The 21,824-nt window shown below is 33.1% G+C and overlaps 1 protein-coding gene across 1 annotated transcript in view; it reads right to left on the bottom strand.

The window, feature by feature from the left end:
* Positions 1 to 21,824, bottom strand: part of LOC118192099 (uncharacterized) — an 82,369-nt gene that overhangs the window by 46,553 nt on the left and 13,992 nt on the right. The window contains exons 2-3 of the mRNA XM_035362999.2: positions 21,120 to 21,239; positions 6,180 to 7,264 (exon numbers count right to left, since the gene is read on the bottom strand). Coding sequence (XP_035218890.2) covers positions 6,180 to 7,264; positions 21,120 to 21,169 — 1,135 coding nt within the window. The 5' untranslated portion in view covers positions 21,170 to 21,239. The remainder of the gene's footprint in view (positions 1 to 6,179; positions 7,265 to 21,119; positions 21,240 to 21,824) is intronic.

Genomic DNA, 21,824 nt, shown 5'->3' with positions numbered 1-21,824 from the left:
TCAAAACCTTTTCATTCTCAGTAACCTCTCTGTCACTTTCTTCACTATTAGTAGTGATATTTTCTGTGTATAGAATCATACTATAGATTCTACCGTCTGTTAGTAGAATTGACGATTGGGGCATTATCATCGCAATGAAAAACTTCTGCCATATTGTTTCAATTTATTACCATTTTTTCCACAAATTCTGTTAATTTGGAAATTTCACCTATTGTTCCCAATAGCAACTCATTATAAACTTTCAAATTAAGGGCTATTATCACAAAGCTTAGTCAACATACGCTTTTCACACCTGGTGGTGTATCCTGAGATAGGTAACTAGAGACATGGTGTTCACTAAATTTTCCCTTACTTCTTCAGTGTGCTGAGAAAGCAAAGCCAAAATTACATTAGTGTAGTTATCTATTTTTTCAGATGGAAAGAAACTTCTATAAAATTTCTCGTCAGCACTTCATAGCACAGTTAGCTGCAATCTGTAATCAAAGCCAAGCATAAAGTTAATATAGATTACCATGCTTCCTGGTATTCAGTTACAAATACTTTAAAAAAATGCTTAGACATCTTTGCATGAATCATTTCTCAGGCTGCCATGTGTTGATAGTCATGCAGTGGTGAAAGCAAAAAAATACTAAATAATGATTTGCCACACTGGCATATAAGTTATTCATTAATTATAAAGCCAATGGTGTTTTGATGTACAATGTTTCAGTTTCAGATGTATATCAAGCAGACAAACGACTATGGAGCCAAATTATTGAAAATGCAGATTTATCCTAGTAAATGATTGTTTTTTCAACATAGAGGTATTTTATTTAGTGAAATTAAGACTCCTAACTTGATTTATTATGAAAAAGTGTCTGCTCTGGAAATCCGCATTGCAGTGAGTACACCACAGCATAAGGATAAAAACTTGAACATTTTTCACAGAAACTTGCTTGCTACTTACTTCTTTTTTTTTTTTCGGGGGGGGGGGAGGCTGTTCATGGCCGATGTCTGACATCAACACACGTGTGTGTTAATTTTTAAATATTTAGCCTCTTGTGAGATGCACTTTCCTTCATTCAAATGTTAAACCTGGTTTTAACTGTTAGCTGAAGTTTGTGAGTCTTAGGCCTTTCTAATGACCTTCGGATGAAGTCTAATGGCATTGAATCATTGCCATATTTGGTCACCTAAAGCAAGAACTGATACCTGCCTTGAAAACTGGTTGTGATTTTCACACATTTCATTTTGTACAGAAGATAATCTTGTGGTCCAGAACTTATTGTACACCTTATTCTGCACAGTCCTACTTTCGTTGAAGGAGTGATGAATGAAGTATGCTGTAGTTTTATGCTGAAGAAAGTTTTTGAGCAGCATAAATGGATTTTGTAATTTCACAGCAGGATTATATCAGTACAAATAATTTTCAAGAATATTTCGGTGAAGGTTTTCATTTGTGTGTCAGTGCTGAAACTGGATTACCTTTTTAAATTATTTTTTGTATGTTTTTTTTTTAAGTGAAAGCAAGTGTTTAAAAAAAAAGATTTTTAACCGATAATTTAATCGGATTTTATATATTTTTATTATAAAAATATTTATTATTATATAATATTTTTAGGATATGTTTAAAGTGTATTTTTTAAAGAAAATATTTTTTACCATGCATCCCTGGTATTCACTTGAGTTAATTTTCCTTATTTGTTAATCTGCACAGGATATTTTTACAATGTGAATATTTAATATTTTGTTAAGATTTGTATAATTTTTATTCTATGTGTATCCCTAATGGTTATTAGATGCATGGTAGATCTTATATCCCTTTATACCATGTTTAGTACTTACCTTTTTCTTATGTTTGCAATTAGAACCAAATATCTGTTCTAAATTTAATAGTCATGTAATAAAAATTCTACTAATAATTTTCCAACTGAAAATATTGCAGCTTTGGAGGTATCACATGTTTCAGTAAAATTACGGTCTTTTTGGAAAATAAACCCTGCATTATAATTTGCTAGACTAAAATCACAGTTTTTCCTTTCTAATATAACTTGTGGATTTAAAAAATTTAGCCATGATGTTGCAGCTGTGTATTTTGATATACTTAATTCCGTTAGCAATATCATTTTAAAACCTCCCACTACTGGCAAATATGACATCTTAAAAGACTTGATCAATCCAAAGGTTGATTGCAATACATTCTGAAAGCAAAGCAACAAAAATTGTACTCTGTTGCAAGATACTGGCCTTGGCCACCAGCACCATCCTCAGTTGTTGACTCATATGTGCAGTTTAGCAGGTGATACCATAGGTGAACCATTGTTAAGATCTAGATACACCAAAAGTGCACAAGTTAAACAACAACTTTGATTAAAATGAGAATAACTGCATTTGTTTTCTTAATCTTCTATCATTTATCGATTTATAATATATTTAACATGCTTTAAACTTTCTTTTTATGTTTGGGAACCATATTTTAATTTACAAATCTATCGCTCTACATACGAGGGCTATCCAGAAAGTAGATTACGTTTTGGAATAAAAAAATAAACAAAGTATAGGAAACAAATTTTATTATATACAGATGAAAGCCACACTCAAATACTACTTTTCTACATAGTCACCATACAAATTAAGGCATTTATCGTAGCGATGTACGAGCTTGGAAATTCCTTCGTCGAAAAATTCGGCCGCCTGCGCCTTCAACCACTTCGTTACCTCTTCTTGCAGCTGTGCGTCGTCATCAAAACGCTGCATAGCCAGCCACTTCTTCATTGCTGGGAATAGGTGGAAGTCGCTCGGTGCCAGGTCGGGACTGTACGGCGGATGAGGAGACAACTCCCACTTAAAAGATTCAAGAACTTTACGAGTGACATTTGCCGTGTGGGGCCGGGCGTTGTCGTGAATCAACAAGATCTTAGAGCTCAACATTCCTCTGCACTTGTTTTGAATTGCTCTTCTGAGTTTTTGGAGAGTTTGGCAATACCTTTGAGAGTTTATTGTAGTGCCTCTTTCCAGGAAGTCCACCAAAATTACACCTTTTCTGTCCCAAAAAACAGTCGCCATCATCTTCCTTGCCGACATTGTTTGCATGCATTTCTTGGGTTTTTGGGGAGAACTTGTGTGCCCCCACTGCATTGATTGCAATTTCGTTTCACAGTTCACATGTTTCACCCATGTTTCGTCACCAGTAACGATGCGATCGAGTAAAGAGTCACCATCCTTATGGTAAGCGTCCAAAAAGTTCAACGCTGCAGCCATTCGCTGATTTTTGTGGTCCTCTGTCAAGATTTTTGGAATCCATCTTGCACAAAACTTGTGGTAACCAAGCTTTTCGCTGATGATTTCAAGCAACAAACTTCGCGAAATTTGTGGAAAACTCAAAGAAAGTTCCGTTATTGTGAAATTTCGATTTTCACGGACTTTAGCATCGACTTTTTCGAGAAGTTCGGCGGTCACTATGCCGGGTCTCCCACTTCGATCTTCGTCGTGAACATTGGTTCGGCCATTTTGAAATCTTATGACCCACTGACGCACTCCACCTTCAGTGATAATGTTGTCCCCATACACTTCACGAAGCTGCCGATAGATTTCTATCGGTTTACAGTTTTTTGCAGTCAGAAACCTTATTACTGAGCGCACCTCGCAGGATTTTCAATTAACGCAGACATTTCAAACCGTCACAGTATCTGAACGGAGCACAGCACGAACCTCTCACTAGCACGGCTAGATGCAGACTGAGCTGCGCAACGCTCTGACCCCAAGATGGCCGCGCTAGCCCCGCCCCTAACGGACACAGACGGAAACGTAATCTACTTCCTGGATGGCCCTCGTAATTATTCTTGTGAATATGAATCATATTTCAAATGTTGACACTTCATTCATCCAGAGTAAATGTTTTTTACCAAATTCTTAATGTGTTAGTACAAATTGTAAATTTCATTTAATATATAAATGTAATGAGATTTTTTTTTTTAATTTACACTGATTTAAAAACTCCTCAATGTATGTGCTATTCAAAACTTAAATATTTTTAGATTTAACCATTTGAAAAATGTTTTTTTCTTAGACCTAAGAAAATAATCCTTTTGCATCCATTAACAATTTTAAAGTAAAGTGGAATTTTGAAAGATTTTAACAACAGTAAAGCTATATTTTTCACCAATGAGTGATGATTCAATTGTAGCAAAAGTTTGTACAGCAACAAACTAAACTGCATATTTTGCAATGCAGCTAGGATTACAAATATTCACTAATGGCCATCATTCAGAACAAAAAACCATTAGGCATGGCACTACACTCTGCACATCATTATGAAGGTTCAGATGTAATTCTTGCCACATGATGGCTAATAACGTTTTTCAATATGGCCAATAATGCCAGCCAACCCTTGCACACATCTGATTTCAAGCAGCCTTGTAACTAAAAGTTACTAGATGGAAGGTTTGGAGACCTTGGTGGCCATTCTAGCAGGGAAGCAAATGAGAACCTGTTCAGTGACAAATGTCATTCACAGCAAGTGCTGGGTAGGAGCTATGCACAGGCATTCTATCTTGCATAAATGTCACTTGCCTGTCCTGCAAGGAGGCAATCACATTATCTCTTAAAAGCATTATAAATGTCACTTGCCTGTCCTGCAAGGAGGCAATCACATTGTCTCTTAAAAGCATTGCATAATGCTGTGCTTTTAAGAGACTGCAATAGAAACACTTCAAAATATACCACTGTGGACTTCCTCAAAGAAAAAAGGGCCTATAATGAATGACAATATGAATCGTACTATCAATTTTGACTGCTGGCAAGGGTTTCCACAATTGCATTTCATTTCTTTCTTGCATAAATGAGGCATTTGTGTGCATTTATACTTCCGTTACGTGACAATGTCTGTATTATTGAAAGCCTGTATTATTTACCATCTACTGAAATGCCTTACTTTTAAATTCCTGACACCTCTTGAAATTGGCCGTTTTCAGAGTCTTTCATGGGGTTAATGACGTTGAACCACAAATTCTAATGTAACATATTAGAGCATGGTACACTGCGCAAAAAAAAAGAGGAGGACTGTTCTATATTTCTCGTTCTACTGGGCTGATTAACGGAATCCAAACTGCGTTTTTCGTGTCTCAAAAGCGAGACTTAGGATATACATTAGATTTATATATAGCATTCTTCTAACTTAGGAGTTTTAACACAAAATCGGACTTTTTCTGAAATGACATGCCAAATTATGCCTAAATATTAAATTTTATAAAATGTAATGCAAAATTTACAGAGAAATTGAAAAATTTATTTTGGAATATTTTTTTTTCAATTTGCATCAAGAAAAATTCACTTGGCGAATTTCTTAATTTATGGCAACCTATTTTCCTTTCCCTTTTTACACTGTGCATAAGAGGGTAAGTCGCATTGTTTCTACTTTCAAATAATTTTAACAAAATGCCTAAACCATATTTGATGTTTTATTGATTTGAACAAATATGCCAAATTACAAAATGCGTCATGTTATATCTTCAGAAATTTTGAAAAAAACTCTGATGCTTTGCAGGTATACTTAGAAATACATCTACTTTAAGATCACGGTAAAACTTTTACAGGTTGTAAAACAAAATTTTTCGAAAAACTTTTTAAAATACAAATTTTAAAAATAAATCATAAAAAATGAGCGAATTTTATTTGGAATGCACCTAAATTTTGAATTGTTTAGTAAAAAAGAGAGATTAATAAATATATACCAAATTCAATTAACATCGAGGAGATAAAATTTTGAGAGCAAATTTTTTAAAAACTACTCGTGCAATTTTTACAAGACTTAGCAGTTTGGAATAATTTGAGTCTTAGAATCAAAATATGGAAAAAACTCGGCACGTCATATCAAAAAATGTCCAATTTTGTGTCAAAATACCTATATCAGCTCAATGCTATATATAAATCTAAGACATCCTAATTCGCACTTTTGAGACATGAAAAACGCAATTGAATTTTGTCAATCAGCCTAGTAGAACAGAAGAATTGTCGCCCCTTTTTTTTGCACAGTTCGCATTTACCAATTACATTAAACTTCTCAAATACAAAGTTATACAACTGAAGTTTTCCCGTGGAACATACCTTTCAGAAACAAAACATAAGCAGTATTTTCATTATGTCATAGACTATCATATAGATACTGGATATATTACGCAGAGGAAAAGTTAAATACTTACCTAAAGCAGTTAAAACTATCTCACTTTCTGAAGTGGCATTATTATTATAATGGCCATGGCGAATCATAATAATATTTCGTGTAAATCTTGGAATATATATTTTTTCCTCTTCCTCCTCTTCTTTTTTTTCTTTGACAGATTCATCTTCTGCAAAAGTTTCTGCAGTAAATTCACCATCTTCTATAAAACCTTCTATAAAAGGGTATACTTCATATCCATATTCCTTCTCATTTTCCTCTTCTTCATCTATAATAATTTTATATTCATCTTCATCTTCAATTTTATCTTCAACGTCTAAGGAAGATTCTTCTGAGGAAGTTTCTTCTGAACTAGATCCTTCAGATATTTTTTCAGGTTTGGCCTTCTTAGCAGTTTTTTTTTCAGCTTCAACTTTTTTCCCAGACTTTTTTTCAGGTTCAGGCCTTTTTCCAGATTTTTTTTCAGGTTCAGGTTTCTTTCCGGTTTTTTTTCCAGACTTTTTTTCTGGTTCAGGTTTCTTCCAAAGCTTTTTTTCATGTTCAGGCTTTTTTCCAGGTTCAGGTTTTTTTCCGGCTTCAACTTTTTTCCCAGGTTCAGGCTTTTTTCCAGCTTCATATTTCTGCCCAGGCTTTCTTTTAAATTCAGGTATTTTCCCGGCTTCAACTTTTTTTCCAGGTTCAGGCTTTTTTCCAGCTTCAACTTTTTTTCCAGGTTCAGGCTTTTTTCCAGCTTCAACTTTTTTCCCAGGTTCAGGCTTTTTTCCAGCTTCAGGCTTTTGTCCAGCTTCAAGTTTCAGCCCAGGCTTACTTTTAAGTTCAGTCTTTTTCCCGGCTTCAACTTTTTTTCCAGGTTCAGGCTTTTTTCCAGCTTCAAGTTTCAGCCCAGGCTTTCTTTTAAGTTCAGTTTTTTTTCCGGCTTCAACTTTTTTTCCAGGTTCAGGCATTTTTCCAGCTTCAAGTTTCTGCCCAAGTTTTTTTTTTAGTTCAGTTTTTTTCCCAGATTCAGGTTTTTTTTCAGGTTCAGACTTTTCTCCAGGTTTAGGTTTTTCTTCAGATTCCAACTGTTCGCTTTCTTCTTCTACAGCAACTAACTGGGCTAGAGTAGACCTTTTAAAAAAGAATGACTGTTTAAATGTACTGAACATACAAGTCAAATACTTAGAAATGCTTACAATAAATCAAATTATTAATTTGAGACACATACATAAGCTAATAAGAAAACCTAACTTTTATTGGAATAATAAAAAGCATATAAATGTATAGTACTTACATATTTCCCTATTGACACTGGACAGATATTTCTCCAAAATTATACCAATCATTAAGCCTTTTAGTTAAATGATTAAGAGATACCAGTTACAGATATATCACACCAATGAACTTAAATAAATATGCACTCAAGCATGTACCAGTGATTCCAGTAAAAGTTCAGAAGGCTACAAACTTATTCAGATAACCAATAGACACAAATTTTATTTATTCAGATAACCAACAGATATAAATTATGGACATGGCATATACAAAAAAAAGGGGGTTGAGATTGCATAGAAAATATGGGGGAAAAACTGAGTGTGTTGTGATATTACATTGAAACATTATTGGAGCTAAATCACAATATTTGGTGACAGATTTTGTTTGTTGAAAACAGTGGATAGGAAAATAAGTATGCACTAAACTTATAAATTAAAAAAAAAAAATTGCTGGGAAATAATACTCTAAAGCAAATTTGATACAATTTCACAAAAAAATATCAATTGTGTCATATGTAGAAGTAACTAACATAAAATACGTAACTGGAATGATAAAATAAATGATGCTCAATTGATCTTGTGTGATATATTCCTGTTATTAATAACCCAAATAAAAGACTCAATGCAGGCAGTGAAAACAATCAACAGTTGCTTAACCTAGAAGATGTTATTAATCCTGATATATGAATGAAAGTTGTTTACATGTCCAATGAAACCGAAACTCTTCCACCTTGCTAAATGCATTGCTTATTTTCAGTTGGAGTGGCTAATAAATATGTAATGTTAAGACTATTTAAAGTCTTAAATGAAACATGGATGAAGCACTTTAAGTTTAAGCTCACCACAAAGCATTTTAAGTTTTGAAGGAAATTAAGTGAAAAACTTTAAAAAGCAAACAAAATTTTCGGATTTGTAGAATAGGCATACTCAGCAATACTAAATTGACAGAAACAAAAGCAGTTATTTTATTGGTAGAGAAGACTTCGATAAATTTAATAATTTTGATTTAAATGAAGAAGATAAAAAAGATACTGACAAGGGAACAGAAGCTTTTGAAAATTATTGTATACCGAAAGCAAATGAAAGTTTTGAACAGCATATATTTTTTTATTGAACACAATAAGCACACAAATCATGTGACGACTTTGTAATAGATTTAAAGAAATTCAGCAGTAATTATGGATTTGCACAGTTAAAAGATAGTTTAATCCAAGACACTTATAATAAGTGGCATTTTAAATAAAAATACTTGGCCTATCATGAGAAGTTCAGTTAACATTGGAAAATGTATTAAAATACGTAAAGCAGTTGAATTCGCAGAATTTTAGCAGTAAAATTTTAACTCGAGGAAATAAAATAGAAGTGATACAGTGGAATAAAATTTCACATTCAGAAGGAAAGGTGCAGTCATGTAACAAAAAAGGTACTTTTCCGTTTTGCCGGCACAAATCTCGCCATACGACTTTATTGGGGAAAACACAAGGTATAGACATAAAAAATGTTGACAAATGTTAGTTCTAAGAATTTTTTATTTTGAAGGTATACACATTTTAATGTCGTTTAAGATTTCTTTAAAAAGGCCGATAAAGAAAGACAGTAAATTTATAAAAAACATTAAGAATTTACTATGCTTTCATCATATAACATCCTGATTCGTCGGTTCACATCACGTGACCCCAAAAGATCTCATCTTGCATAAACTATGCTACAAAAATCTAATTCTCTCAGTAATTATCTACATTAATTTCAAGTTAAATCTTAATTTGGAATACAAGTTTAAATGCAATAATTATTTCAATTCATACAAATAGCTTAATAAGAAATTACGTAAAACCTCAGTGCTTTACTTCACTAGTGCATTCTCATTAGAATTGATTAATTTAACCCTTGCCTTTTCTATATTTTTGCCATCGGTGTGATTGCATTCTAATTGACTTAATTACCGCCTGCGAATGGCCTTAGGACATAAAACTGAACTATCTGGTAAAAATTCTATGTAATTGTTATGCCAGTATTGAAAGAAACAATCAGATATGAAATAGCTTCGACTTGTTTTAAAAATGTGAAAGTTAAAGTAAAAGGTTACCAGCGAGGATATTTCGTTCGGCATCGGTTGTACCATTACTGGTGACTTTATCGCTTGCACCGGCAAAACGGAACAGTACCACAAAAAATATATTATACAAGTCTCAAAATAGTGTTCAAATTATCAAGGTTTAGCAATGCAAAACCACATAGAAAATATGGAACTTGTCACAAGTTGTATGCCTGCCCTACTTATGATTTGTTGATCAAAAAGAAAATCACTCTGCTAAAATGTGCACTAACAAAAATATTAACATTGTGCAGAATAATTTAGAACATGAATCACCGAAAATAATACAATTTTAGGATCTGTACAAAATAAGAAGACATTATGTAAAACAGAATGATTTAAAAACTAAAAGTAAACATATCTAAATACTTATATGTCAAATTGGATAACGGTACTCGATGTAAAGCACTACATTGCCTAGATTTAAGCAATTGAATTTAAGAGATAAATATTTGATTAAACTAGAATTCACTTTAAACAATTATAATGGCTCAAAAATTCATATAGTTGGATAGTGTAAATTCTTATGAAACATCTAAAGGTGGTGATGATGAAGTAGAATGTCAAGTAGTAGCATGTGATAAAACTGTTCCAGTTATTTTAGATTTGTTTTCATTGCAATATTTAAATTCATTGCAAAAGGTATGTACAGTAAATCCTGAATTTAGTTATACCCGTGAAAATTACCAGAATCTTTAAGACTTATTTAAGGGAATCAGAAATTTAACTGACTAATACCTATCACAATGGTGTATTTAATTATGGCAAAGCACACTAGGGCTATCTGCCTAAGGGGAGGGATGCCTTTCGTGGAGGACTTTCTAAGGGAAACTGGCTCGTATACACGTTACACATGGGGAAAACCACGAAAACCTCCATGCAGCCAGCCCGTTCGCGGGATTCGAACCTCGGACCGAACTACCAGCGTTCAGCGACTTTACCGCTCGGCCGCTGGTGGGCCTCCTATCACAATGAATTAAAACTACTGATCAAACACAGGCATGAAGGAAAATTCGACCTAGTTTATTAAATCTATTGAAAGGAGAATGGTGAGAATGGATAAAGATGGTATTATGCAGTTAATCAGGCCACACAGTTTATGAATTCACCAGTAAGAAAAAAAGGATAGTAATTTATGAATGTGTTTAGATCCTTAGTACCCTAATGAAAATAAACTGAAAGAATACTGAAACATACCAACTTCTGAAGAAATTTCATCTCAAATGTCAAAAGCAAAAATGTTTAGTACTTTAGATGCAAGCAAACCATTATGGCAAGTTAAACTGTCAAATTCAAGTTTATGTGGTTATTCTATTTAATAGATATTACTTTTTAAGGTTGCTGTATGTTCTATGTTCATTGTCAGAAGACATTTATATTCATAAATCAATAATATATTATAAATATATTATTTATATTTTGAGACTTGTATAATATGATATTTGAAGTTTATCTGAAAATTTTGGTGATACAGAAAGAGTTTAAATATACACAGATAACTTAGTTTTGAAAATAATGTTAGATTTAATTTAAAGGAATATAATATTGGACCGAATAAAGGTAAAAAATATGGGGCATAAATTTTCTACAGATTGTTTAAAACCAGATGAAAACAATATTACGGCTATTCTAGATATAAAAGCACACACACATGGGGGGGGGGAAGACAGAGAGAGGTTAAAGAATTAGAAATTTTCTTAGAACTGATTGCATGTTTCTAGATACATACCTAATGCATCAGAAATGACATCGTGCTTAAATGATTCGATTCATGGAAAAAAGGGTTATTTGGAATTAAAACGCACTGCATGAAAAATCTTTTATATATGTCATAAACATTCCTGTAGTCTTGTCTAGAGCAGGAATCTCCAAACCTTTTAGCCTGCTGGCCAGATTGGCTGTTTCATGAAACCTCGAGGGCCAAGAGCAAAACAGCAATATAATTATGATGAACAGCATACAAGTTTTTAAAAGAGGCAGTGAGATTTTTATGATTGGATCTATATCTCACAAAGATGATCTTACAAAGAGCTTTGTTTTCTAGATTTTAATGCAGTTTTATCTAATATAATTACTTAAAGCTGTTCTTAAACATTTGCAAAAATATATTTTTGTCACAGAATATAGATATTTCTTCTGTTTAGTACGTATGTTATTTTTCAATGGATTTACCTCCCCGTTGTCACACTTTAGCAGCCTATTTTGTTTACATTTTTATCATGTGCAAACATTCACTCACAAGCATTTTATATTTTGGGCAAGTATTGTGTGAAAAAAGTATCTCCAAAATTAAATTAATTATAACACATACAGAACAAAAATACAGATTTAAATAAAATCACTACTAACAATTTCTATAAACCAACCTAGAATATTACTAGGAAAGTAAGAAAGATAACACACAAAACCTTTATTCTTGTAAAAAGTACAATGAAAATATTTTAACTTCCTTGTATAAAGTAAAGGAAGTATTGTAATTGCGAAAAATTTCGGATACTAATATTTCAACGGAAATATCTATTTTGACCACTCTTGAATACATTTGAAGGATTTTTATTTTTTATTTACTTATTTTTCATAACGTGTGTTCAAAAATTCTCACCAAATTTTTTACCTCAAGAAACTATTCATTACTCGAAAATAACTATATCTCTTGAGTTATTTATGACTCTACAATAATTAAATAATTCCTTTACTCATACTCTAAAATAATGAAAACAAAAGTTACACTAACTCTCTAAAAAGAACAACAACATAGTATATTGCTATTCTCTGAAACATAAACTGTTACAAAACACAGATAATGAATAAAAAAACCTATAGAGTAAAGAAAACGACTACATCTGCTTGAAGCTCGTGTAATATTACTCAGAAGCTGCAGTTAGAAAAAATGTAAACAAAAATATTAGAGTCAAAATATTGTTAATCTGTATGCAAAGCCAATGTTGTGATTTTTATGCTTAATTTTATATTGCACAAGAATAAAGGGCTCTTTTCCCCAAAACGAAGTGTAAAATAGATTCAGGAGAGTTTTTTTGTGATGTCTATACGAACATATTATATATATATATATATATATACCGGGTGGCCATAATTAAACTGACAGTGCTCACAGCGTTCTGTAGCGCGATCTACTTGCGAGAATGATGCCACATTTTGTAGGAAGATTAAACAAGACGGGGGATGAAGGATTCCACGAAAAAACAAATTACTTCCAAAAGTCACCACTAGGGGAATATTTGGCGCTGTGTAATAGAAAATAGAGTGTTAACAAATGCGAATCAATACGGAAATTACCTTTTATTTTGCATTCAAATGAGGTTCAATGTGGCTGCCGTTGTTGTGGACCACATATTGCATTCTGTGCACAACAGCAGAAAGTAACGTGCCTGCAGGAATCTCCCGTACAGTCTGTGATATGTTATCCTTCAGCGTAGCCAGGTCCTGGACAAGACCTTGGACTTAAGGTAACCCCATAGCCAGAAATCGCATGGGGTAAGATCAGGCAACCGGGCTGGCCATGCAGTTGGAGAGTAGCGGCTAATGACTTTCTGTTGTGAATTTCTGTCATAGCATCTGTTGCACCCATACAGCAAGGTGTGCAGGGGCTCCATCTTGCATGAAAATGATTTCCCCCAGGCATTGTCTTTGTTGAAGTGCCGGAATGACAAAGTTCTTCAACATGTGGCGATATTTATCTCCAGTAAGAGAACAGGTTTCCGGTCTTGTCGGGGTAATGTTCTCATAGAAGAATGGACCTACGATAAATTTTGCTGCGAACCCACACCAAACAGTTACCTTTGGTGAATGTAAGGGAATTGCTGTGACTGCATGTGGTGGTTTGTCATCCCAAATTCAGCAGTTCTGAGTATTCACAGTTCCATTCAGGTAAAAGTGGGCCTCGTCTCCCCATAAGATTTTCCACGGCCAAGCATCATCCACCTCCATTCTGGCAAGAAAGGTAAGAGCAAAAGTCAATCGCTTATCATGGTCGGGTTACAGTAAATCCTGTACATGGCTGATCTTGTACGGATAGAAGTTGATAATCTTTTGTAAGATTTTCCATACCGTACTGTAAAGCATATCCATATTCCGAGCTACTCCATCAGCGCTAGAGGTGGCAGGCAAATTGTCTGGTCCTCTGTGGACAATCGCCGTGGCAACTGCTTCGATTGTATCCTGTGGTACAGGTTTTCGTCCTCTGCCTGACCTAACCTTCAGAGAACCTGTTTTCTCAAACGTCGCAACCATCGCTTTTAGTCCATTAACTGACACAGGACCGTTACCTTTACGCATTTTTTTTGAGCGTTCTAAAAGCACAAAGAGCGGCTGACACTTTGCACTGGTTAAGGTAAAAGAATTTGACCAGTAACGCACGCTCGACTAAAGAAGGAGACATTGCACATAAACTTTCAATCCGATTGATTCAAAACGTAACACATTCCCTTTTAAAACCCAAGCAGCTGGCACTGTGCGAATGGATGTAGCGTGAAATTTGAATAAAGAACTTCTTCTTCTGCTCAGCGTGCGTGATATTGCAGATCACAAGACTTTATCTGTGTTCATGTAGATTTTACGCTTTTTTAAAAGTGTTGCCATATTGCACTTGAACTAAATCAGAAAATGTGCATAATAAAAGGTAATTTTATTCCGTATTAATTTGCATTTGTTAACACTCTATTTTCTATTACACAGCGCCAAATATTCCCCTAGCGGTGACTTTTGGAAGTATTTTTTTTTTTCGCAGAATCCTTAGTCCGCCGTCTTGTTTAATCTTCCTACAAAATGTGGTGTCATTCTCGCAAATAGATCGCGCTACAGAAAACTGTGAGCACTGTCAGTTTAACTATGTCCACCCGGTATATATGTGTAGGTGTATCTCGCATAACTCAAAAACGAGTAGCTTTAAAACGTTGAAATTTTGTATATGGGCCTACTATAACATGCAGTTTTGCACCTTCCTTTTTAGTTGCTATCGGCTGCATTAAAATTATATAAATGTAAGAAAAATAAAGAATATATAAAAGATTTTATATATAAATAATTAGCAACGTAAATTAATTTCCCTTCTCTATTCTAAAAATAGTAACCTCTATTTGCACTGCGTCATTTCGAGAAAAATCTAAGTCTTACTTTTACATAATTCTGATGATGTAAATGAAACAAACTAAACCAGCCAATAATAATTTTACAGCAATATTACCTATCCAATTAAAATGCTTTGAGAACAAAAACTCAGTTTGACTTAAGATTTCTTCCTGAACATTAATGCACTTGCTTTCCCTGCTTGGCCTTAGACTGCTGTCTGTCTGCTACTTCTTTCTTGCTACAAAATTATCAAAAATGCAGGCCTTTTGGAACAGGCTCAAAATAAAACTAAAGACTTAATCTGCATTCGCCTCTAATTTCCTAGCCATTAGGGATAAACACTTATACACCATCAAAATTCCTGCTCCTGGTCATTGCTTTTGATCCTGAATATATAACATAAATGTATACGTAATATTTTGGTAGGCAAGCACAGGCATGACAAAGCTTGACGATATAACTAAATCAGAGTCCAAGCCTTGTTGTGGCTGAAAAAAGGCTGAAAAAATTATGACAAAGAAAGCTTTTAGCTTTTCACATTCCACATCTTTAGTTATTTCTCACTGCAGATCATATTTTCTTTAGATGAAATTCTCCAAATTACATAATCAATAGTTATTTAAACTAATTAAGATTAAAATTAGACTTTCCACGTCATAACTGTTCCAACAAAGGAAGACAGATGGGTAGAGCAGCAGCAAAGGTCTGGTAGCAGCAGGATAAGAAAGCAGTTTGACGAAAAATGGCACGAACTCTGTATTTATACTAGCACATATACAATATGCCTGAATGTTCTTAAAAGTACTAGGCTAGGAAAAGATCCTAAAATTGTGAAAAGTCAGTTATAGGTTGCCCATACACGCAGAGATCGTATTTTTTATATTTTAGATATATATGCTCATTGCCATAAAAATTTGCACACCAAGAAAGAGTTGTCAGAATGAAACAAAATTTTACATATCTACGTACTACTTTGATATAAGTAAGTAATTAGAAAAATCAAAGAAAAAAGGATCATTTATTGTAGAAAAAAGTACACATGAACGGAAGTTTTAGTACTCTGTTGGACCACCTCTAGCGCGAATGCCTGATGTGATACGAGAGGGCATTGAGGCATACAAGTTCCATACGGTGTCCTGAGACATCTCGTTTAACAGTTGAACTTGCCATCCCAAATGATCCCAGATATTCTCGATTGATAACTAATCTGGGGGCCTGCTCAATCCCCAGATTTGGTGGAGGAAGTCTTGTGAGATCCGTGCTGCGTGTGCCCAAGCATTGTCTTGTTGAAAACAGGCTCCTAGGAGCCCTGCCATGAGTGGCAATACAAGTGGCTGAAGGATGTCAGCGACGTCCATAGTCCTATTATGACTTCTTAAATACACTCAAGTTCAAATAAAAAAATAAATAAATAAATAAATACAAAAAATACACTCAGTTCAACAAAAACTAATGACCATCAAATTGAAGGTCAAAATCGGTGCTTCATCTCTGTGCGCATACCTGGGTTATCGCATAAATGCATTTTGGCAACATCTTTGGTTGCCTATTTTAGTCACACAGAACACCACTCATGGCTACTTTTCAGGGAAGTGCAAAGAATTGGAAAATACTGAAAAAGCTGGAGTTGAAAATAAGGATACATATTTAGTTGCAATAGAATATCATTGTTTCAGCTGAAAATTAAATCACCTTCAGAACTGTTGCTTGGAAGAAAAGTGAATAGATTGATGCCTACAAAAGAGTACCAACATATAAAAGAAACATAACATTTACTTAAGAAATAAACATCACAAAGAGTTATTCTGATAGGAATAGACCTTTAAAACTATTGACAGCAGGAGACTATGTGCACATGAATAAGAAAGGGGGAACGCTAAAAGAAAGCTGAAAAGTCATAGGAAAAGCATAAAGACCATGTTTATTCAGGATTATATATAAAAAAAAAAAGAGATGGCAGAATTGACAGAAACAGAAGAGGCATTCTAAAAGTAACAAACTGGAAAGATTCATGATGAAAAACAGTTATGAAAATGAAAGCAACAAAACTAAAGATAATTAAGACACAATAACACATCGAATAAATACTAATTCACAAGTCAAACAACAAAAATCAGCGTTATATTCACAAAATTTTCACAGGACTAGTTTTGATGGTTTTACCGAACCACTATCCTCAGCTGCAAAACCGCAAATGAACAAGATAGGAAATAATGATTAGATAAGATTTTGCAGCTGAGGATGGTGGTTCGGTAAAACCATCGAAACTAGTCCTGTGAAAATTTTGTGAATATAACGCTGATTTTTGTTGTTTGACTTGTGAATTAGTAAAACTAAAGATGTTAATGAGAATGAATCAGAGGGTACTAGAAATACTCCAAATTTACAGATGCTCATAAATTCTCACGCACGTAATTAAACTGCTATGTCACTAAGTTCTGCAAACTGACATAACTATATTACTCATTTGCAGGACTGCTAAAATACCTCTATATTTAAAAGAATGTGCACCTTTTATTTCTGTTAAAAAGGGTTTTATTTGGCTTATTTGATAACTGCAAAGCACAAAAGGGCTTTCTGGCTAAGGGAAGTGTTGGCTTAGTGGACCTTAGTGAAGGATTTTCTAAGTGAAACTGCTTCGTATCCGCATTACATTGGGTCATATAAAAAGTCTCCAATCTTTCTTGGGCGATTTTTTTAACAAAAATTTTCTTTATTGAAAATTGATAAAGAAAATTTAATCAACTACATATTGACCATTATTATCTATGACCTTTGGCCATTTTTTGGGAAGCTTCATAATTCCATCGGTATAGAACTTATGTGGTTTATTGTCGAAAAACTTGGCCAAGTGATTTTTCAGCAGCGCTTCGGTCGGCCAACTTTTTACCATCAAGAGAGTTTTACAGAGACCGAAACAAATAGTCAGATGGTGCAAAGTCTGGCTATACGGTGGGTGCATCAAAACTTCCCAACCAAGTTCCGTCAATTTCTTCCGAGTCATCAAAAATGTGTGTAGCCCGTGCATTGTCATGATGGAACACAATTCCCTTTCTGTTGGCCAAGTCTGATGACCTTTTGTAGACTGCTTCATTCAAACGGTTGACTTGTGTGCAGTACAGGGTCGAATTGATGGTTTTGCCAGGTTGCAATAGCTCATAATGGACAAAATTCCCTTCCAATCTCGATATCGCAATTTCAGGAATGGAATCAAAGCAAACCACTGCTGGGTCCTTTGTTCACTCAGAGCATTCACTTCACAAATTTTCCAGCATGTTTTCACCTTTTTTATAGTAAAAAAGCATCACATACCGTATTTCTTCAGATATTTCACACATTTTCAGATCAATATAACTTTTGACATAAGCAACAAATTAAAAAACTAGCTTCAAAAACAATGGAAAATTAATGTCTTAAGCACATGTTCATTTGAGACAATCAGGTGAGTGCTGCAGGATATATAGGCATCATAACATATAGTGGCAAAAAAGCACAGAGACCTTTTATATGACACAATACATTGGGAAAACTAAAAATGCCTGTGCACCTAATACTGCCTGGATTTGAACCCAGGTCAAACTAGCAGGGTTCAGAGAATTTACCACTCAGTTGCTGATGGGCTTTATTAAAAAGGGAGATGTCATATAAATATACAAAATTTAGACCAGTCAGAAACATGACTACAAATTACTGTTACAAGACTTTCGAAAACAACATCAACGAATTTATAGTAAAGCAAGCTATCAACTGAATTTACCCATAGATACCTTCTTAAAATGGAAAGCTAAAATTCTTCAACGCATATCCACCGAAATCAGTCACCTCAAATTTAAAAGTACACTGAATTGGTCGCAACTTACATCAGATATTAATAAATTAAAACAGCTTTTTACTATTACAAAAATAGATAAAGCAACTAATAACTTTAGCATTATATGAAAACAATTCTACGCTGAAATTATTCATAAAGAACTTCTCAACGCAACTACTTATCAATTATAGCCAACCTTACAGAAACATCTATAATAAACAGGATGAAAACTTTTCATAAGAAACTCAATATTACTTTCAATGCAAACTACAACAGATTTACTAATCTTTATGCGATTCCCAAATTCCATAAAACACCATTAAAATTTAGATTTATAGCTAATGGAACTAATAATTACAAGAAAAATGTAGACTATTATTTTTCAATTCAACTTAATAAAATCTGTAAATTTATTTTCAATGATTGTAACACTAATCATAACTATTGCTGGATCATTCATAATAACACTCCTGTCATTAATACCATTCAAACCATTAACATCCAAAACATTAACTGCTATGATTTTGAAAACTTATATACCTCACTTCCTCTAGAAGAAATCTATACCAGTCTACTTGATCTACCTAAACTTTTCCCTAATATACTCAATATCATGACTCTTGGCAAATGGAAAACCTACCTAAAATGCACACTTTTTCATAACTACATCAAGTTTCAAAATCAACTTTTTAAACAAGTCAGAGGATTGCCAATGGGCTTACATTCCAGCACCTCGATCTGTAATATCTTTTTATTTGTCAAAGAATTTAACTTCCAAAAAAATCTACAACCACAAGAGTTAAATTACTACAAACACACCTACAGATATATTGATGACCTTATTACAATTAATAATTTTGGTAAAATTGAACACTCTGAGATTTATCCGAATTGTCTTACACTTAATAAAACTAATAATTCACAAAATAGCATAGACTTTCTAGATCTTCAAATCATTAACTACAAAAAAATTTTACTTTTTGACAAAACAAGAAACTTCAATTTCAATACTAACAAATTAATAAATTGGAACTCCAACATATCCAAAAAGTAATTAACAATACTATAATGAATCAAATACAACGAATTAAAACTATATACACAGATATAATAGATTTACAACGCGAAATTTTGATCCTTATTAAAATTCTCGAAAATAATCTAATTTCCATTCAATTTATCAACCATTGCCTTAAAAGAGCAGGCGTTAAATACTCACTCTAAATCATTTAACTGATAGGGATATGATAATTTGTTCCTAAACCTGAGAAGGCGGTATAAGTTGGATGACTGTCAGTTGGAAGATTTGTATATAGTGTGATTACTCAATTGTATATATTGTAAAAAGCTAATTGTCTTCAGACATATACTGTTACTAAAAAAACGGGCCAATTTCATGCCTTTAGTCTGTCTATTAGCTCTTGGACAGTGAAAATTCTTTTTTCCTTTCTTAAATTCTTAATCATTACGACACGACAATTAGCCAGAAATTAATTAATTTCCATTCACTAGTATTTTCAAAAAAATCTTAACAGACAGTCTCACTCAGATAAGAACTCCACAAAATACATCCCTCAAGAATTCCAAGTCCCACCCACTACCATAAATTACTTCACCTAAGTCTTACCGACTGATATTATTCAAAGCCCCTACTGCCGCTATGAATTTTCGGACACCCTACACTTATGAGTCAGACACGAAGAGAACACTTTGCCAACTCCCCCACTAGAAAGAATGTAAGTTACTTAATACCTTTTCTGGCCTTTATATCTTCATGTACATTCACTGATCTTATTTATATTATTTTCTATATTATTTTTGTATTATTTTTATATTGTCTTTGATTTGTTTTTACAAAGTTTGCATTACTTATCTTATTTTGTAATCTTCTATGTTTATTTCAACTTTACTTTGAATTTGATTTCACAATGACAATTTCCAATGTTTAATTTCTACAAATAATATAGTACTCAAATGCATAAACATGAAAGTGTCGGGGACGGTTACTCGAGTTAAATAGGATTTCTCCACAGTAATTGATTTTTACTCCAAATTGAATTGACTAAAATGCTTCATAAGAATAAGTTCTTTGAGTATCAGCATTGGTTCATAATTCCTTCTATTCGCGGAAATATTTGGCCTGACTAGAATTGCCTATTTGGCTTTAACTTATAACTCGAGTAAAGACGAAACACTTTCGTATTTACATATTTTTATCAATTATTGTTCATTGAACGGGAGTTGGTTTGTTTCCCTTGAAAAGTCAACTAATTTCCGATCAATGACAATGATTACATGTTTTAATTTTTCCTTTTACAATTGAAATTTTATTCTTCATGATGATTTAACTCCAGTCCCCGTTAAAACATTATTAACATTTTGCTTTCAAATTACTTCAAAACATCTTTCAAAATATAACTTACCAGTATGGATTCACACTTTTAAAATAATTCTACTTTAATTAAACTTAGGAGATAATATAATCAATTAATCAATACTGTTTAGGAAATAAATTATTATATATACATATGGATATAGTTGCAACTGTAACAGAATATGTAACGTTAAACATAGTGTTGAATAAATAGTAACAACTAGTATACAAACTGATCTGTGTTTAGCTGATTTTCTGTAATCTTATTTTACATTTATCAAAAATTTAAACACACAACAAGCTGTAACTAAAATTGCAGACGTAAATAACATAAAATAATCTACCTATCTACGATAAACTTCCATTCTTCTAGTCTTTTATTTATTTCATCCATGACATAAATTTAACTCTATATTGTATGGACTAATCCAAGGCAGGCACAATTACTGGCTCTAAGAATCTACCTATAAAATATAATGGAATGCAAAAAAGAATAAATTTTTATAATAATGCAATCTCCTTAAAATTAAGATACTTAAACCATATAGTAAACCATATAGTATCATAACCATATAGTTGGCAGAAGATACTCCAGCTTTCAAAACTGAAATAAGAAAAACTGGAAAGTTTTTGTAAGAAAAAGAGTTTCCAGGAGAATTCTACACTGCACAGAAATGTCATTTCAAAAGAACTGTAAATTGACTGAAATACATTTTATGAAATCCAGTTTACTGAAATATTTATAATGCGATTTTGAAGTAAAATATATTTCATTAGATATTCCTTAGCTAATTTCATTTTGTAATTTTCTTACTCTTTTATACTGAGAAAATTCCGAGTGGAAACAAAGTTTATATTTATTAAAGTATTTTTTAATACAAAAATAAAATTAGTAATTAACACACATACTAAAGAGTGAATAAATGATACCATTGTTATATTGTGTACCATTTGTTGATGTAAAACAAAATTAACTATAAATATTAACTGATTCAACGTTGGTTGAATCTTCATAAAAAGTCTTAAAATCATCTACCAAAGATTAAGAT

This window comes from Stegodyphus dumicola, chromosome X1 (genome assembly GCF_044657685.1).
Source record: "Stegodyphus dumicola isolate Sdum_Otavi_A_Nest chromosome X1, ASM4465768v1".
Taxonomy (NCBI): domain Eukaryota; kingdom Metazoa; phylum Arthropoda; class Arachnida; order Araneae; family Eresidae; genus Stegodyphus; species Stegodyphus dumicola.
This window is presented reverse-complemented; position numbering and strand designations above follow the sequence as displayed.